Here is a 17,125-nt window from a genome sequence, read left to right as displayed (position 1 = left end):
TGGAGATAAATCCTATGATGAATGTTGTATAAAGAAGTCTTCATCCTGTAAGGAGCAGACTGTGAAGAATGGGGACAAACAGGAAGAAATTGCAGGGCAGTTCCCAGCAGCGGGAGGTGGCCTCGCTGGTCTCTCCGCTGTTTACTTTGAACTTGGCATGCTCTGAGTCTTCCCTGGCTTGGCTTCCAAAAGCATAAAGCACACAGCCAAGCCCATGAGCATGTGATACTTGGCATTTTTGATGCATGTTACGTGGTTGTGCAGCCATAACTCAGCGATCGCGACTATAAAGACAGGTAGGAGCAAGCAGGCTACAAGTTGTAGGAATTTTTAATCTCTTCATGAAGCCTGGACAAGTAGAATTTTTTTTCCTTTTGAGGAGTCTTCTTCCTTTAACCATGGGGTGAGACCCATCAGCCCAAGTGCTTTGCAGCCATCAAAACTGTGCTGAAATAGTTCATGGACCTCACCCCTTGTCAGCCAACACACCAAAATATCAGGGGACATTGTGAGTTTTGCCCCCACTGCTCTGTTCTGCTGGGTTTGATGAGGCCCTTGTGTCTGTAGCCAGGGCTAAATGCTGCTTGGGGATCGTTACCTCGAGGACTTACAGTTCTGTGATTGCTCATCTGCCAAAGAGCATTAGACAAGGCAGATAGATGAAATCACGTGGGGATAACTTTTAGGTGCACATGCAGAACTTTTCTCTTGGCCAGGGAGTCATGCAAGAAGTGAAACTTTGCTGTTCACCAGAATTATTTATTTTTCTAAGTCTTCAAAGCTTAGCAAAACAAGTTAGTGCAGTGTAATATTTTCCCTTACCCATGATGACATTGGCAAGTATTTCAACTGGAGAAGATTCACTTTTTTTAAATGATCTTAGTATATGTAACATTCAATAGGAGTTGACATGATGCTGGAGGTCCGCACTGTAGCAGGTCAGCGTGGCTGGAAGCTCTACGCTAGAGTACCAGGCATGTATTATGTGGCAACACTTAGTTTTGCAGATGTTTACTTCCAGGGCAAAAGGACTTTTCCTGTTCCTCAGATACTTTTTTTTTTTCGGTCTGGTTTCACCTCTTGTACCCATCAGATGACTAGGTCCATATAGAACAAGGATAGTAGGGTTAAAGAAGATGCCAGGAAAAAAATCTCAATTTATTTTGCAGAGTCTGGTGCTCAGTGTTTTGTAGAAGTCGCTGTGCTTTCACACAGAGCAGCTGGGGAACTTGTTTTAAAGGAACAAGTGAAGACTTAGAATCTGCCACATTTTTGAATGTTTATAAGTATCACATATATCTCCTATTGGGTGCTGTTTGATGAAGTTTTTCTACAAGACCTAGATCTTTTTTGTCAGATTTGAGCAATTAGTATTTTTATACTTTGGGATGGGGGAAAATGATTCCTGCTTTTTGGGGTGGTGTTCACAGTGACAAAAGATTTGTTTTTAAAATTGTTTCACATTTTAAAATTATAGAAGGAACTTCTAGTAACTTGGAAATGAAAGTATTGTATCAGAAGGGAGAGACTTCCTGATTATGCCTGGCAAAGGTGGAGCTGGGCATAGCTGGCAGCTAGCTGACAGAAGCACAGTACAAATAAGACAGCAGGAATCCAGTGGCTTTGGAGAAGCAGAAGAATGAATTGCAAACACCGTTTTGTCACCCTTTGTATAAGGAGATGTGCTTAGCCTCTGTGGCTTTGGTTTGCTGTTAGCTAACAGGAGATAGTCACCATGGCCAGAGCTGACTCTTTGCATTTTTAAACCAGTGGCTGTTTCTTTTGTAGGCTGAGTTTATCATCCATCATCAGAAGAGGACATGGAGCTACTCATAATATTAGCCTGGCAACTTAAATTAAGGGAGAAGCCCATCAGCTTGCATCTGGGAGGTGGGAGAGAAGGTTGCAAACCTGACTGATGACACCTGGGCTTTCTGATCTGGCAGAGGCTGCCTCTTGGAGAGAGTGTAAAGGCTTGGGTTTGACTCAAAGTCATGGGGTCCATGGCTGTCCTGCTACAGGCATAGCTCAACATCCCCATTCCACATTGCTCATCCAGTGTGACCTTGCTGGATAGTCCTCAATCAATGACAGGAAAACCGGGAGAAAGGGTGGGAGATGCAGGAGTAGTGGTGGTGGTTGGCAGCCTGGCGTTCCCTATGGGGACATCCAGTTTTGCAATGAACCTCTTGGATTCTTGACAGGTCAGGTCTGCTGACCCTTCTGGGCACGCCAGGGTGAGTGTTTAGTTATTTACTAAAGCCTTTTGAAGGGGAAGTGGCTTGAATGGTCTGAGGCTTTTGTGTTACGGAGAGTTGTGTGAGAATCTTTGCTGGGGTTAGCTATTAGATGATTGTTTAATTATTTGGCTCTGTAACTAAGTAACTAAATGCCTTGAGCCTTAAGATAAGCAGTTCTTTGTTAATATTTTAATAAATGGAGGCAAATAATAATTTAAAACCTAAGGAAGTATAAATCTCTCGTTTCAGTGACTGAATCTTGAATAGAAGCATGATTTGGAATGTAATTGCATATCTCATAATAATCTGAAATAGCACATTCGGAATATCCCTAGTCCTCTGTTGCAGTCATGGTTTCTATACAAACATTATTTACTCCATCTGATGGCATAAACCATGCTGCGAGACTGTATGAGCAGGCAAAGAAAAAGTTCACGTCCGTTTATTTAACAGCAACTTGGTTTTCCATGGTGGTATTGTTTGATAGCTCCACCTATAAAGTTAGAATACATTGTGTGCACCGCTATTACAAATAAGGATGTAGCTGAGAGCAGACAATAGCACAAGCAGTGTCCCCTCCCTTGTCCTCCAGTGTTTAAGAACACCACTAGAAATTTTACATGTGCTTTTGTTGCTTGTTTGTTTTTTAAGGGGTGATAGACAGGTATTATTCACATCAGCTAATGCATCTTTGGAGTAGGAACTAATGCCACGATTATAGGATTTGCAGGAGAACTGGCTTAGAGAGGCATCCTGTGCTGCCTTCCCTTGGCTGTGCAGAGCTTCCCCAGCAAAGGGCTGATTTACAGGCTAATGGTGATGGCTGAAGGATACAGTTTCAAGGCAGAGCTTCAGAGAGGGCTGGAAGAGCATGAAGGTGATACCAGATCATCAAGCCTTGCTTGGTGGTGCAGGCTCTGCAGGGTTATCTCCGTCTCCCACCTAGCTGTTTTCACTAAGTGAAGATTCAGGAGGATGCTGCTTAAAACACCAGAGGATGGATACGAGTGAGGACTGAGCAAACTTGCAGCAGCATTTCTCTGGTACTCTCAAAAGACATGGAAATAGGGGAAATAATCCTGATGTCAGCCTCAGGGGAACCATTGATTTGATGGTACAGCATGCACATGAGTTCAGAATTTGTCCCTAAATTTCAGAGTGGTGTGAAAATCCTTGTGCGGTGTCCTGGAGAGAGTTAACTTTGCAGTGTAAGTTGTTTATGTGCTGCAGGGAATTTTTTAACAGTTTAAACTGGTTGATTTTTGCAGTGAAGCTGTTGGGCAGACTTATGCCTCAGAATCCCACCTGTTCTCTGTTTGCTTTTGGGCACCATTTCAAACCCACACTGGAAAAAGTTTATAGGCAAACATTATAAAAAGTGACAGTCTTAAGTGCTGCTACATTCTAGTTTGGCAACACAAAGGCTTACCTGAAATAACTCACTATTTCCAAACATGACTTCATTATTTCTTGACAACACTTTGTGCTGTATCTTCCCTGATACTCTAAAGAAATTTAGGTGGATAATATTCACCAAATGCTAATACTGATCTGAAACTTGTTTTTCTTTAGTATACCAGTAATTTTCCTTGTAAAAGGAAATTTTTTGTTATTTTGAAATAAATTTATTGCTCTTGAGTTTGGATTTGTGTTGAAAGACTTGGTGTGAATTTGAGCATAATAGGTTTAAAAAGAGATGAAATCAAGGATGGGAGGTAGAAAATTATTTTCCTTGTAATTGTATATGAACAACCAATCTGCCCAAAGAAGTCTTAGGAAGAAGCCTTAAAAACTTCAAAGCAAATTAGCTAGCTGGCTTCAGCTACCTTTTTTTTAAATCATTATTAAATTTGATAGTGGAACCTGAGTTAAAAAAAAAAACTTCAAGTATACTCAGATATACCCATTTCTACCAATTTACATAGAAAGGAGCATGTGCTCCTCCTGGAAATTAGATTTCTAACAGCATAGTATGGTGCTTGGTGAAACACCTGCATTCCAGATCTGTGGATTCTTGACTGTATCAGCAAAACTGAATTAGTTTGTAAGGAGTATAAAGCTGTATTGTAGCTTGTCCTAGACTTTGAAATGGAGCTTTGCACACTAGAAAGCTTAGAGACCTTGTTATAAAATCTAAATACAAGAATTCTTTACATTTTCTGTAACTGATCTTGTTTAGATGGTGTTATGTACTACTTCTGGCCACTGCCTTGGTGTGGTGCAAGTGTGAAATCAGTGGTTTGAAAAAAACACATTTGCCCTAGGGAAAAAGCCAGGAGAGGCTTTGCTTGCTTTGCAAGGGCACATCACTGGATCTGGTCTCCCATTGCTTTGGGCAAACTCCCACTGAACTCCCTGAAATTACATGATTCCAGGATGAGTGGGAGGAGAAATTGGGCACGCTATTTTTCAAGTGCATCAGTATAACCCAATATCTAAATGTACGAGTGTCCCACTGCGGTGGCTGCTTCTGGTACTCATAGAATATCTCAAGCTGGAAGGGACCCATAAGGACCATTGAGTCCAACTCCCTGCTCCTCACAGGACTACCCAAAACTAAACTACTGACAGCTTCAGCATTTCCAAACTCCAAACAAAGGCTAGCTCACGTGTGGTGCTTGTTTAAGACTTCTCTGTTGAAGGTGAGGTACAAGAAATGACAATGCCATGCCCCAAGGACAAGGAACATGGGTTTCAGGGTTTCGGTATTCTTAGAAGCAAGGGTGGACACCAAGGAGTCATCTATTTCAATATCCTCTCAGACTCCCAAACAAAGAGGTGTGTGTTTTATTTATACAAGCACACAGCGGTGCACAGTTGGTGCCTGTGTGGGGAAGGATGTGTGCCGGGGAGCAGCTGTCTGTGCGATGTGACCCTCCTCGTGAGCAAACAGAAGATGCCTTCATGCCGCTTTCCCTTATTTACTTTTCATGCCTGCCTTGGCGAGGCCAGGAGGCTTGTGGGAGAGGGATATTGTGGTTGTAGGGAGAAAGCAGTTACAAAAGCAGTCCCCGTACTGGGTGCCCCTTGAATATGTTGGAGGTGTGGTGTGGGGGTCCCCCCACGCTGTGCTGAGCTGTCCCGCTGCCCCTGTGGAGATGGCTCTGGATTCCCTGGGGCTGCAGTTCCCTTCCTTGGAAGGGGGTGACAAAGCTCTAGTAACGATAGGCAGATGTAGTTTTCCAAGGATGTTTTTCTGGAAAAAGGCTGTGGTTTGGTGATGTTCTTGTTATTTGGTTACAAAAGGGAACTGATGGATGAGCCATTTTTTTTTTAATTTCTGTGTCCACTGTGACTTTGAAAGCTTTGCTTGTGTTCCCGGGTTTCTGCTGTCTGCTGCTCAGGAGAGGCTGTGAAATAAGAAATGAAGGAAAAAAAAATTAAAGGAAAAAGTTACTGTCACTGGGAACAGAGTTGGCAGTGTAGAAGGCAAATGTAAAGACTTTGGAACGGGTGCAGGGAGAAGAATGAAGGACATCATATATGCTGTGTATAGGAGCTCCTGTTTATTAGCTTAGTGAGGGATTTCTTTGGCCATCCTTTTCTTCCAACACAGCTCTTTTCAGGTTAAAAAAAAATATTCGTTTGAATCATAGACCCAAATCCTAAGATGTAAAACTGAATTTGCTTTTTGAACTCCTCCTGCCTCCTCCAAATTCTTCGAAGCCCCAGGTTCAGCAGCACTCACCTCCCCAGCGTCGGCTCGCCATGAGTGGTGAGAAGGGTTGTGCCTTTGCGTGGCACTCGGGACAAGGCATATGCTGAGACACTGATCAAAAGGGAATGAACTTTGTGGTTAACTTCTTCACATGCAGATAGGGGATAGGCTTTATTTTGGTTCAATTTTACAAGATGGATTACTGGGCTAATCTGGATGAAACTTTTTTATTTAACATAACTTGATTTCTGTGGATGAAAAGGGCCTTCACTGACTTTTTTTGGAAATTCTCTCCTTTCCCTTCTCTTTCTTCTTTTTCCTCCTTTCCTTCCACCTTCGCAGAGCCACCAACCAAATACCAAATCTCTCAGCCAGATGTATATTCAGCACTTCCAGGAGAACCGCTTGAGTTACGCTGTCAATTGAAAGACGCCGTCATGATCAGTTGGACTAAGGATGGGGTCCCTTTAGGGCCTGACAATAGGACAGTGATTATTGGGGAGTACTTACAAATTAAGGATGCTACACCCAGAGATTCGGGCCTCTATGCTTGCACTGCTGTTAGGACCCTAGACAGTGATACTCTGTACTTCATTGTAAATGTTACAGGTGAGTGAGTTAAACATAGGTTTTTGCATGTAGAAGCTGTAAAATGTGATACAAAGACACATTATGGTGTAATGTGAAACAGTCCACTTGGGCACAGTGAGTTGAGCTGAGTCTGTATTTATTTCAGGTATTTCCCGCCTTGTTCTGACCCTGAAATGGACTCAGTTTGTCTATGCTCCTTTTACTTCATGAGGTCTCTAGTGATCAACAGCTGCTGAATAGCCCTCTATTTTACGCCACTATGACAGGATTAGATTATACGGAGTCGTTGTGAAGATGATAAAGCCGGTAAAATGAGTACAAGTGGTTTTTTTCCCTGCATCAGAAGAGGAAAAGAGGAGTCCCGCATCCTTTAAGTTTAAAGATAAATCGTTCTGGAGACACTCAGTTCTGTTCAACTGAATGTCTTTAAGAAAAATAAAAATTGTAGGCAGAAAGAAATTTTTGGAGTTAGCAAGTTCCCTTTGGAAACTTTGTAGCATTTCAGGATTATTAATTGGTTTTTGATAGAATTTTATAAGAATAACTCACATCTTTGTGGCTGGATTTTCTTTTTCTATAGCTTCTGCACAGCTAATGTAACATCCATTCTTCTTGATAGATAATCAAAGATGTAGCATATTGGTTTATTCGTCTGTAAAAATAGGCTGGTTTAAAGACTTGGTTATTTTTAATGTGCAGATGCTCTTTCCTCTGGGGATGATGAAGATGACAATGATGGGTCCGAGGACTTTGTGAATGACAGCAACCAGATGAGTAAGTAACAGCGAACTGCCAGAAGTCACTAGCAAGATCCACCTGGAAAATAATGTCCCGTCTTTTGCACTCCTGCCTTCAGAGCTTCTTGATTGTTAACTGCATGGGCTGTCAAATGGGGTATCTTTGTCCTTCTCTGTTTTCTGTTTCACATAGTTCATAAACTTGGAAAAGAAAAAGAAAAATAAACTAACATTCTTCTAAACACACTTTACTGGTCTGTACTTTCTTTCTTCCTTCTTGCTAGCTTTTCTGCAGTTTCCTTTCTTCCTGAATTGAAGTTCAGTCTTTGACTGGTTTAGACTCTCAAAGATGAACTAACTTCCCCTGAACCTGAGCTGAAATCTAACAGAAGAAACACAGATCCAGCTCATTTTGTTAAAAGGTGGTGTGGAAACTTTAAAAATAAAATTAAGTTGTAATGAAGTAAATCCTTCAATCCTTAATCTTGGCAGAAATCTCCCCAGGGAGAATGAATTTGGAGACAATGAGGTTCTTTCGTCTGCAAAGGACCTCAAGGTTTTTTGCAAAGAAAGTAATCAGCACTAAAACCACATTTTATGTTACTTAGCATCATGAAAATGGGCTAAAAAGAGTCTTAAACCTATCTGAATGTTAACTTCAGTCCCTTTAGAGAATTTGGAAAGCTATTAATAGGCTCTAGATAGAGCAGTCACTAAGAAAAAAAATATGTAAAATTCATATTGGTTCCTTATGCCCCTATGCGCTGTTGCAAAATCCCCGTGGTGACTGGTAGTTTGCTGTCGCTCGTGCTTTGTAAAGTCAATAACACACAGAACACAGAAATCCTTCATGGGAGATGTCGGCTAGTTACCAAACGCAGCAACCAGGTAGTATATTTGCTCCTCAGCCTGATTAGTAATTGGCAGCTAAACTGTATGCTTGAAACACTTGTTCAGATGATAAAGTATGAGCCTGATTTCAGCACCCCTAGTTAGTTACTCTTGTATACGACTACCCCTGGTCTGAAGCTGTGAAACATTAGATGCTATTTAAAATGATATAAGTTCTTAGCTGCCTGTCTGGCCCCTGCCATCTGTTAGTGTGATTAACCGGGTTTGATTCAGAGGTGCAGCTTGAAGTGGCTGAGATTAAGCAGCTGGAGGCTGCTCTGACAAAGGAATGTGGTAGCAAAGATAATTGGCGAGTTTGGAAAAGGGACAATGATTTTAAAAGAAGTTGTCTAGGCAAAAGCCACAAACTCAGGTAATGTTAGTGTTCCCCTGGAAAGGACTCATGGGTAGAAATTCCTTTTAGGAACATCCCTATGTCTGTTATCACTTTAGAGCTTTATCGGTAGTTGTCAAAAAAGGGCTAGCAATATTTTTGGTGTGTTAGCAAAGACAATTGTGTTTCTAATCCATACTGATGGCTTTGGAGATTCCCTGTGAGCAAAAATGGATTCTGGAAGCGCGTATGGTGAGAAAAAAAAGGACCTGATCTTGAGGCAACTCTGCTCTGTAACATCATGGTAACGATTCCTGCCCTTTCATGCAACAGGGAGAACTACCCAGTGGTGTCTTCTGTAATGCTAGTGATGTTCTTGTAATATGAGCTATCATTTTAAGCTACTGTTAATCTATCTTGATTCAGGAGCTGGTGAAAGGCCATTGACAGTTTCCGTCTGCCAGGGATAGGGTGTATACTTTAGCAGGGGTCAGTCACACTTTCCCTGCTCCAAATGAAAGATGCCTCTAGAGTGTGAACGTTTAAACATCTCAGATGGCAGGGAGAGCACAAACTCTGGCAGTGTAGAAGGGAGGAAACTGCAAGAAGACAGATTGCTCCTGAGCAGAGTGTTGTGCAAACGAGTCTTCATGAGATTGCTTTTTACAAGGTGCCCACAAACTGCTGGGGATTCTTGCAAGCTGCAGACGGGCGCAGGAAGTGGTGAAGCCTTCCTCCTGATGTCTGAGCGCTCAATGGGAAGAGCTGGAACCAGAAGAATGATTATGACCCTGCATCTGTGCAAGTAGTCTGTTTTCAATGAAAAGTTGCATCATAGTAACTCAGTTGGATTAACACAAGGTTGCTGAAAGAGGGTTGTGATTTGGCAAGATCAGAGCTGGATAAAAGTTAGGGGTGGGACTTGGTGTAGTGCTTTTGCAAACCGCTGAAGCTTGCCTATCCAGTGTCTTCTAAGACTTCCCACCAGTATCCTTTCCCATTCCCTTTCTAGATTTTATGTCATGTCCAAAAGATCACATCTGATTTAAGAAACTGTTGCAAGACAGATTGAAAAGTGAACGAGGAGTTGAGTAGTCTAAAGTTCTCCCTGAGTATGCTGTGTGGCAGGCGGTGGTGTGTAATGGTCTCTTGCCTAGTTAGGCAGAGCCTACGGAAGTCCAGGACCTCACAAGAGTCCCTGGTTGCTGCTTTTTAACAGAAAGAAGCCTTTAAGTGTTTCCTGAATCATTGTTTGAGCTTTGCAGATCTAAAACAATTTAACTGATAATTTACATACAAATTACAGCTGTGATCATTAAGGATAAGCAATGGAAATTGGCCTGGTTATGCCTTTACTGATGGAAACAAAAGGCCATAGTCTTTAAAGGTTGTTGCTTTTTGATGAAACAATTCTGATAAAGTCCAGCTGTCCTGGCATGTTAATTATGATGTGATGAGGCAGGAAATGGCTGTAGTGCCTTCCACAGGAAACTGAACATTGGCATTCTCATTCCTGCATATTTAAAACTAAAGCAAACCTTTTAGAGCTGTTTTATTTATGATTGTAAGTATTCTTTTAAGCTTTTTTATTTTCTTTGCCTCTCTTACAAATATATTTTCAGTGTAGGCAGAGTGGTTGTTGAGGAAATCTAGCCTAATTTTCAAGGCTGTCCAGAAAACACAACTGCTCTTGAAGTCAACGGAGGCTTTAAGTGGCTTGGTAGCTGTGAGGAGCAACTCACTTTCAGGAGAGGAGGGCACTTGTGTGTACACATTTGCGTTTGACCATTTGCCCTGTGTGTATTTTTAACTAAAAGGCATGTGTAGCAGATTTCACTCTGTATTTGGTGTTCTTCTAGCTTGACAGATATTTTAACTGTCTGCAAAAATGCTGTGGTAGATTTGTTCCAGACTGCATCCTGAATACCTTTTTATTACTTCCAGCTTTTGTTGAAAGGATTAGTGCTCGTGGAAGGTGCAGGATTGGTTCCACTGCAAAATAGTCCTCTCTGTCCACAAAATGCCTTTATTGGCAACTCGGTTTTTCTCTTCATTGCCCTAAAGAGGTGCATCAGCTTGGTTCTGGAGGGCCACCTCCAAGGCTTTTTCCCCAGGACCTTGACCTGGGACTTTTGTTCACAAAGCTAAGGGCTTGGTCATCATCAGTTCCTACCGGCAGCAGTGTAATACATGTTGTTGGTACTTGTTGCCTCATCTTCATCATGACTTTGAGAGGTACCCCTAACTTTAGATGTTTCTATAATCCTGGCTTGGTGCTGGCCAGGCAGCAGCTGTTGTGATGGTTACACTGAGGTCCACCAACACTAATTTGTTCTGGAGACCCCTGGGTAGCCCTGAAGATGCTGTTATTCTGCCTTGAATTCTGGTCAGGCGACTGGAAGCTTTATGGCTTTTTTCCTTATCAACCTTTAAACAATTTATTCTGGGCCAAGCAATGGTAAATTGGCACCAAGAACAAAAAAGTATCTAAATGTAATCCACATGCTGTTCTTTTCATGCCTTGAAGAATTTCAGAAGAGATGAAACAAGGTTCAAATTCATCAGATCCTGTAGAGTGGAGACCCACTCAAGGGAGCAGCAAAGATTGAATGTTGCCTAGAAGTGTTTTATAATTAAAGGTCAAATACAATAGTACTAAAAACCTTGGGGGTGGGGAGGGGGTTTGATGTGGTCATTTCAGGCACACTATTGCCTGCTCGAGGTGCTTGTCAGGCAGGCTTGGAGTTGACTACTTTTGTGTTTCTTTGTGTTAGATAAGTCCGAATAAAAATCGAGGAGTCCTGAAGTGAAGTGGTCCCCTGGGCTGCCTAATTTCAATTTCAGATGCAGGAGATTTGCCTGATTAGATATAATGTATTTGCAGTGGAGTCCAGTGTGGGTCAGCAGGATATTTTCTTCACTAATGAGAGCTCTAAAAGCAATCAGGAATTCCCACCCGTTCCCCTGCTGCTCGTTACCGCTACGCGCTGGAGCCTGCCCTGTTGTTACTGTGAACTTTTAACAGTGGTGCTACCTACTTCCACCTGCCCCGTTAGCAACGGTGGGATGTGATGGACACCGTCTATAAGAGGACTCGGCACTTGGTGGTACATGCGCGTAGGCTAGGTTCATTGTTGGTTTTAGTGAATCTGGATGTTTTTCCTCTCAACACAAATAGAAGCAGTAAAAGGTGCTTTTAGGTTGTGATAATTTAATCTATAGAAGAACTGCTGTGTGTTCAGCCAAGCAGTCGCTGTATGAAAGCACAAAATGAGGGCAAGTGTTACTGTTTGTGGTTGTTGCTGCCTTTTTCTCTTTTCCCTTAAACATACCAAGGAGCTGCCAATATATGTTGCTACTACCCAGTGAAAAATGGTAGGATGTCTTGAAGCGTTTTCAGGCGGCGTTTTCAACATGTGATGTCCGCATGTTTTCCCCCAAGCTCCCCTGTAATTCAGGAGCTTTGCAGGTTATGCTGATGTGATGGTTGTGCAAAGGGAAGCTTTCCAAGCAGAGTTCTGTCTCCCATCCCAGAGTGTTTCCTTTCCCCCTCTCTCTGTAGCAGAGAACTGAGCTGCTTCTCTTCATTCCTGCCTGCATCTTCCTGGCCTGTTCCATAGAGCAAAGTTTTTCCTCCCTGTGTATCTGCTGTAGAGGAGTCTTATTGGAGCATGTCTCTTCCACGGACAGAGTTTTTTAAAGGATGAAGGTTGATGGAAAGGAGGGTTATGCAAGAAAACCAGAGGACAAGTTGCCCTGTAAAGCAGTACAGGCTGGTAGCTGAGTAGAAGCCTGCCTGCACCAAGCAGCTTTGTTTGGGGAACCCTTGGTGGATGGATCCTGACCAAGTCAGATGCCCTGGTCCTGGGCTGCACCCTCATGGGAGCTTCTCCAGAGCCTGGTCCATCCAGCCTGTGCTCACATAGATGAGCTATGGAGCCTTTGGTTCAGAGGTTGTGCTTGCCAGCAGGTGCTTCCAAGCTTTTTATGCTCTATAGGTTTGAGAAGGTGCATGTGATGGACACGATGAGAAGTGGCCATGCTGGCTGCAGAGTTGTGGTGGCAGTGTTGCCAGTTTGGGGTCAAATCTAGGCCCTGTGCTCTGTCTGAGATGCCAATATAACTAGTTTGTATGGTTGGTTGGCTTTGACCTGCCACAGTTTACTTTGACTTTGTGGGAATTGTGGGTAGGGCCCACTATTGGTCACCTTACATTGCCTGGTGGAAGATGTTTAGTGATCCAGAGAAAATATCCTTTTAACATATCAGTACCAGCAAGTAATTCTGCCTTTGCCTGGTATACTTATAATGTAATTTGGTCTTTGCGTGTAGTAGTTAATTCCTTTGGTTGGCTTTGTTTAAAGTCTTCTGTTAATTTAATGTGATCCTCGTTTTAGCAAATAACATTAAGAGTGATTTTCCTTGCATCCCTAATTCTCTTTAGTCCATGTAACAATTTCTTAGTGTTGTAGTTAAATTTTCAATAGTTACCTGATTTTCTATTTTGATTACATGCACAAATTTGCTTTGCTTTTCTACTTCATTAATTTTAACAGTAATTGCGACTTCAGGCAAAAAAAAAATCACTTATCGTTCTTAGCATCATTATAAGACTTGCTTTTGGAATGTTTTCTTTATACTGAGGGAGATGTTGTTAAAGGATTTATTCCTGTATTTTCTATCCAGCTGTATTTTTATTTAGAGAGGGGGGTGGCAGGATTTCTGAGTTTGCTCTGATTGTAAGAACTGCTATAAATATTTGAGGAACGGAAGAGTTTATTTATAGTGGAATGTTAGGCTGCTAATGAAGGAAATGAAACAGGGCTGAGAGAAACAGAGTTATTTTTCTGGACCCCTCTAGTCCTAAAATTCCACACTAATCTGATTTGCTTCAGGAAAGCTCCATTGTAAAAGAAATTAATGTTTCCTACTGTTAAACAGATCTTGAATCTTTAACTTTTTAAAAATTGTTATGGTGAGACAACTTGAAGTGATGCCGTGAAGGCACTGTGCAACGTAGCTAAAGCTGTGCATGGATCTAGAGCACAGGGTAACCTTGTATGCGGTTCTAGCCATGCAGCTTTACTTCTTGGGGGGTGAAAACAGATGGGTAGTTTTATGTTTTGTTCTGCTGTGTTTGCTGTACTGGTACGTGACAAATGATAACCTCGATAAGAGAGGGGTTTTCCGTGTGCTCCTGATGTTCCTCGTGTGGGTACAGGCTGGGCCAGGGCACGGGAAGGAGTGAGTAAGCGCCAGGAGAGCCTTGCCAGGAGCTGGTAAAAGTGATCAATAAATATGGGCTCAGAGAGACACTCATGCAGTGTTGGACATCAGTGAACATTGGGCTTCGACAGGCTCATGAGAATGGGAAATCACTGCTCTTGCTGAGTTTTGCTGGTCCTCCGTTTGCAAATATATTTTAGTGGTTTCTATGGCAGTAACAGCACAGCTCACGTCACCACAGTACACTTTAAGTTTTAGTGGGCTGCCAGGCAGGTAGGTATGTTTATCCCCATTCTAACAGATGGGGAAAAGTTAAGGCTGAAGTTTCCAACAGGTCTTCTGTCTTGGTCTGTCTGGTTTTGGAGTCAGGGTCCAAGAATTCAACGTTTGCTGAGTGCTCACAGGAACTCAACTTTAGGTCGAAAACATCTGATTATTTGAGTCTGCTGAAGACTTGGTCCCTCTGTCTTACTTGACATACACAAAACAAAGTATATCTGTAGTTCATTACTATAATTTTGTCATAAATTATATACTCAAGGATGCGGGCTGAGCCATTTGCAAAACTCTGGTCAACGTTTGTGGCATATGATTTCCAGTCATGCACTCTTTCTAAACCATGCTGTCTCTGCTAAAACAAATATGTGCAGCACTTTGTCTGTGAAAGGGGCTGGGAAGGGAGCTCAGTTTCCTGGTACTGATATTTCTGGATTTATCTCTTTGAAACAGGGGCACCCTATTGGACACATACGGACAAAATGGAGAAAAGGCTACACGCGGTGCCAGCAGCAAACACTGTCAAATTTCGTTGTCCGGCGATGGGAAACCCAACACCAACGATGCGATGGCTGAAAAATGGGAAAGAGTTTAAACAAGAGCATCGTATTGGTGGATATAAGGTACATTGTCATGATGTGATTTTGCAATATCTGTTCTTGACAAAGGCTGTTTAAAAAAAAAAAAAAAAAGAAAAAGGAAAAACAAAGAAAAAACCCAACCAAACAACAAACCACAAACTTGCTGGAGTCAACAGAAAATCTGTTAATGGCCTTAGATCTAATGTAGACGCAAAAAAAAAAGAGTAATTGTTTTCTTCTGGGGAAGGGTGGGTGGTTTCTTTGGCAGTAACTGAGCACTAATTCTATAATTTTTTCCCCTCAAATCCAAGCTTGTAGCATAGCAGTGCAGCTAAGGATTATTTAGACTTATTTGGAAAACTAAAGACTGACTTTGCAAAGCAGAGTAAGACTAGTTTGCTACATTCATTTTCAGCTGCATTGTTAAAGAATGACCATCCACTCTGCTGATCGCAGGCAGTTTAATAAAGGAAGGGTTGGAAGTCAAAATTTGTTATTTTCTATAGAGTTTATGGTCTGTGAAACTGAAATGGGAAGCAGAATTTGAGGGAAAGTAACAGCAATTACTTACAAGGGTTTGTTTGAATTTTAAACACCTTCAGATTAGATGTTTCATTCTAAATTGGTGGTTACTGATTAAGAGAGTTTTAGGGAGGCCAGCTAGCTCTGTGGGTTAGTGCATGGACCTTTAACCTCACGGTATCTGCCTAGGTCAGGTCAGAAGTCGGGATTCGGTCATCTTATCCTGCTCCTCACAGGGGATGGGAGTGTGTGACATTGGCAGCAAATTGCTGTTCAAGCAGTACCCTTGCCATCCTGCCCCGCATTTCTGAGTTACCGTAACCTCTTCTGCAGACTGTCTGTCAGCAGCTTCCTCACCTACCCGACACCTCAGCAACTTCTCTCCAAAGATGAGAAGTTTCCGAGTTAGTCACCTTGTGTCATGGTTGTAAGTCCCAGCCTAGAACTTCTGCTGAGGAGCTCAGAACAATTTGTAATGGTAATTAAGTAGTTAACTGACTTTTCCAGAGGCAGTAAGCTAAAGAGTGAGTCCTTGGGGGCTGCTTCCCCGGTACCGCGCCGCTGCCTTACCCCAGCTATGGCAGTGTCTTTGGGGTGCCATTTTGCGATGCCCTGGTGGAGCCAGGGTGTATATTGCTTCATTTGCTGTTGTCTCAGATCCTGCTTGGTAGAAAAAAATTTGTTTTCCAGTGCAGAGGAGGACAAGCCATAGTCTCCTTTACTCTTTAGCTAGATTTACTGTAGAAAGTGTCAATTTTTCCAACATTTGTGTTAGCAGAGAGCGAAGCCCAGAAGTCTCCCTGCATGAGCACTAATTATCTAAGTAGACTTTTCCATCTATGTTTGCTTATACCATAAATTACTGTTGCTTATGAGTGTACACCTGGCAACACCTTCTGCCTTTCATAACGCTCTGGAGTGTTAATGAATTGGCTACAATTCAGTGATTTTCACCTTTCTTGGTGCTTATTTAAAAATAAAAGCCAATTTAAAAAAAAAAACCACACAAAGCTAATCCTGTCTTGGAAAATAATAGTAACTGTTTCAGTACTTACTGAGACATTATTTGAACACTTTACATCTCTGAAAGGGAAATGCAGATATCACTCTTGAAAGCTGTGAAGGAAAATGTGTGTCTTGCAAGGCAGGATGGAGATACCTGATCTCTGGTTTGGGAGGGTAATCTCTGGCGGGGTAAATCAGCCCATCTGGGGCTCCGTGCTGCCACTGCTAGCCTGTGTTAGGGATCTGGCTGAGCTTATTTACACTTGTGCCCCTCTAGTGGCACAAATTAAATTTTTGCTCATGTGTATTAAACATGCAATTTCCTAGGTGTGTATATACTCTGGGAAGAAACCACAGATGCCTGTTTCTAAAGCCAGCCAGATAAAAGTATATACCTATAATTGTAAATCATAACTTCTTACATCTCTTTAGGCTAAAGGAAAAAAGAGGGGACACAGCTGTGGATTTTAGGCTTTCTTGTTGCTTAGAAATACATCAAATTTTAAATTATCTGGTAGCATTTACTTATCATTGTCATTCTGCTTATCCAATCTATGTATATTCCAGATTCTGTTGGTGTTTTGAATAACCATCTTTTTAAGATGCAAGCTTGTTTTCAGTGAATGGGTGTTAAAGAATGAGGCCTCCAGAGCTTCTGGAGGCTGTGCCCTCTTCTTTTTAGAGGGGCAGGATGAGGTCACTGCAGGCTTAGTTCAAAATTATTCTGAAACAGAGGAAAAAAAATTTTTTTTGACACCTTTATACTGACGAATTTGTAGTGAAGGAATCCTTGGGAAGGGCTGAGTCTTTCCATGTTGGTCCGAGTTTAGGCAGGTATCACAGAAACTCATGACAATTCTTGTATGCTAGTTTGTCTTGAATCTGAGCATTGCTATACGTAAAGCATTTCTGCTGGAGATCATCATAATACTTTGAGCAACTAGAATAGCTAGATCCAAACTTGGCTGTATCTACCATCACCAGTTGATGTAACACCATCTCTGTCCCCTTTGGAAAAGGCAATCATCCCTTGAAGACTTTAAGAACAATGTAAAGGGGAGGAA

The 17,125-nt window shown here is 42.0% G+C and overlaps 1 protein-coding gene across 15 annotated transcripts in view; it reads left to right on the top strand.

The window, feature by feature from the left end:
* Window positions 1–17,125, top strand: part of FGFR2 (fibroblast growth factor receptor 2) — an 85,244-nt gene that overhangs the window by 13,945 nt on the left and 54,174 nt on the right. For 7 of the 15 annotated variants that reach the window (XM_075107405.1, XM_075107402.1, XM_075107407.1 and 4 more), the window contains exons 3-5: window positions 6,241–6,507; window positions 7,189–7,263; window positions 14,407–14,576. In XM_075107405.1, coding sequence (XP_074963506.1) covers window positions 6,241–6,507; window positions 7,189–7,263; window positions 14,407–14,576 — 512 coding nt within the window. The remainder of the gene's footprint in view (window positions 1–6,240; window positions 6,508–7,188; window positions 7,264–14,406; window positions 14,577–17,125) is intronic. The other 8 variants (XM_075107412.1, XM_075107410.1, XM_075107411.1 and 5 more) reach the window with 2 other exon arrangements.

The sequence above is a fragment of the Phalacrocorax aristotelis genome, chromosome 12, assembly GCF_949628215.1.
Source record: "Phalacrocorax aristotelis chromosome 12, bGulAri2.1, whole genome shotgun sequence".
Classification (NCBI taxonomy): Eukaryota; Metazoa; Chordata; class Aves; order Suliformes; family Phalacrocoracidae; genus Phalacrocorax; species Phalacrocorax aristotelis.
The sequence above is the reverse complement of the archived record's forward strand: the minus strand, read 5'-3'. Positions and strand labels throughout refer to the sequence as shown.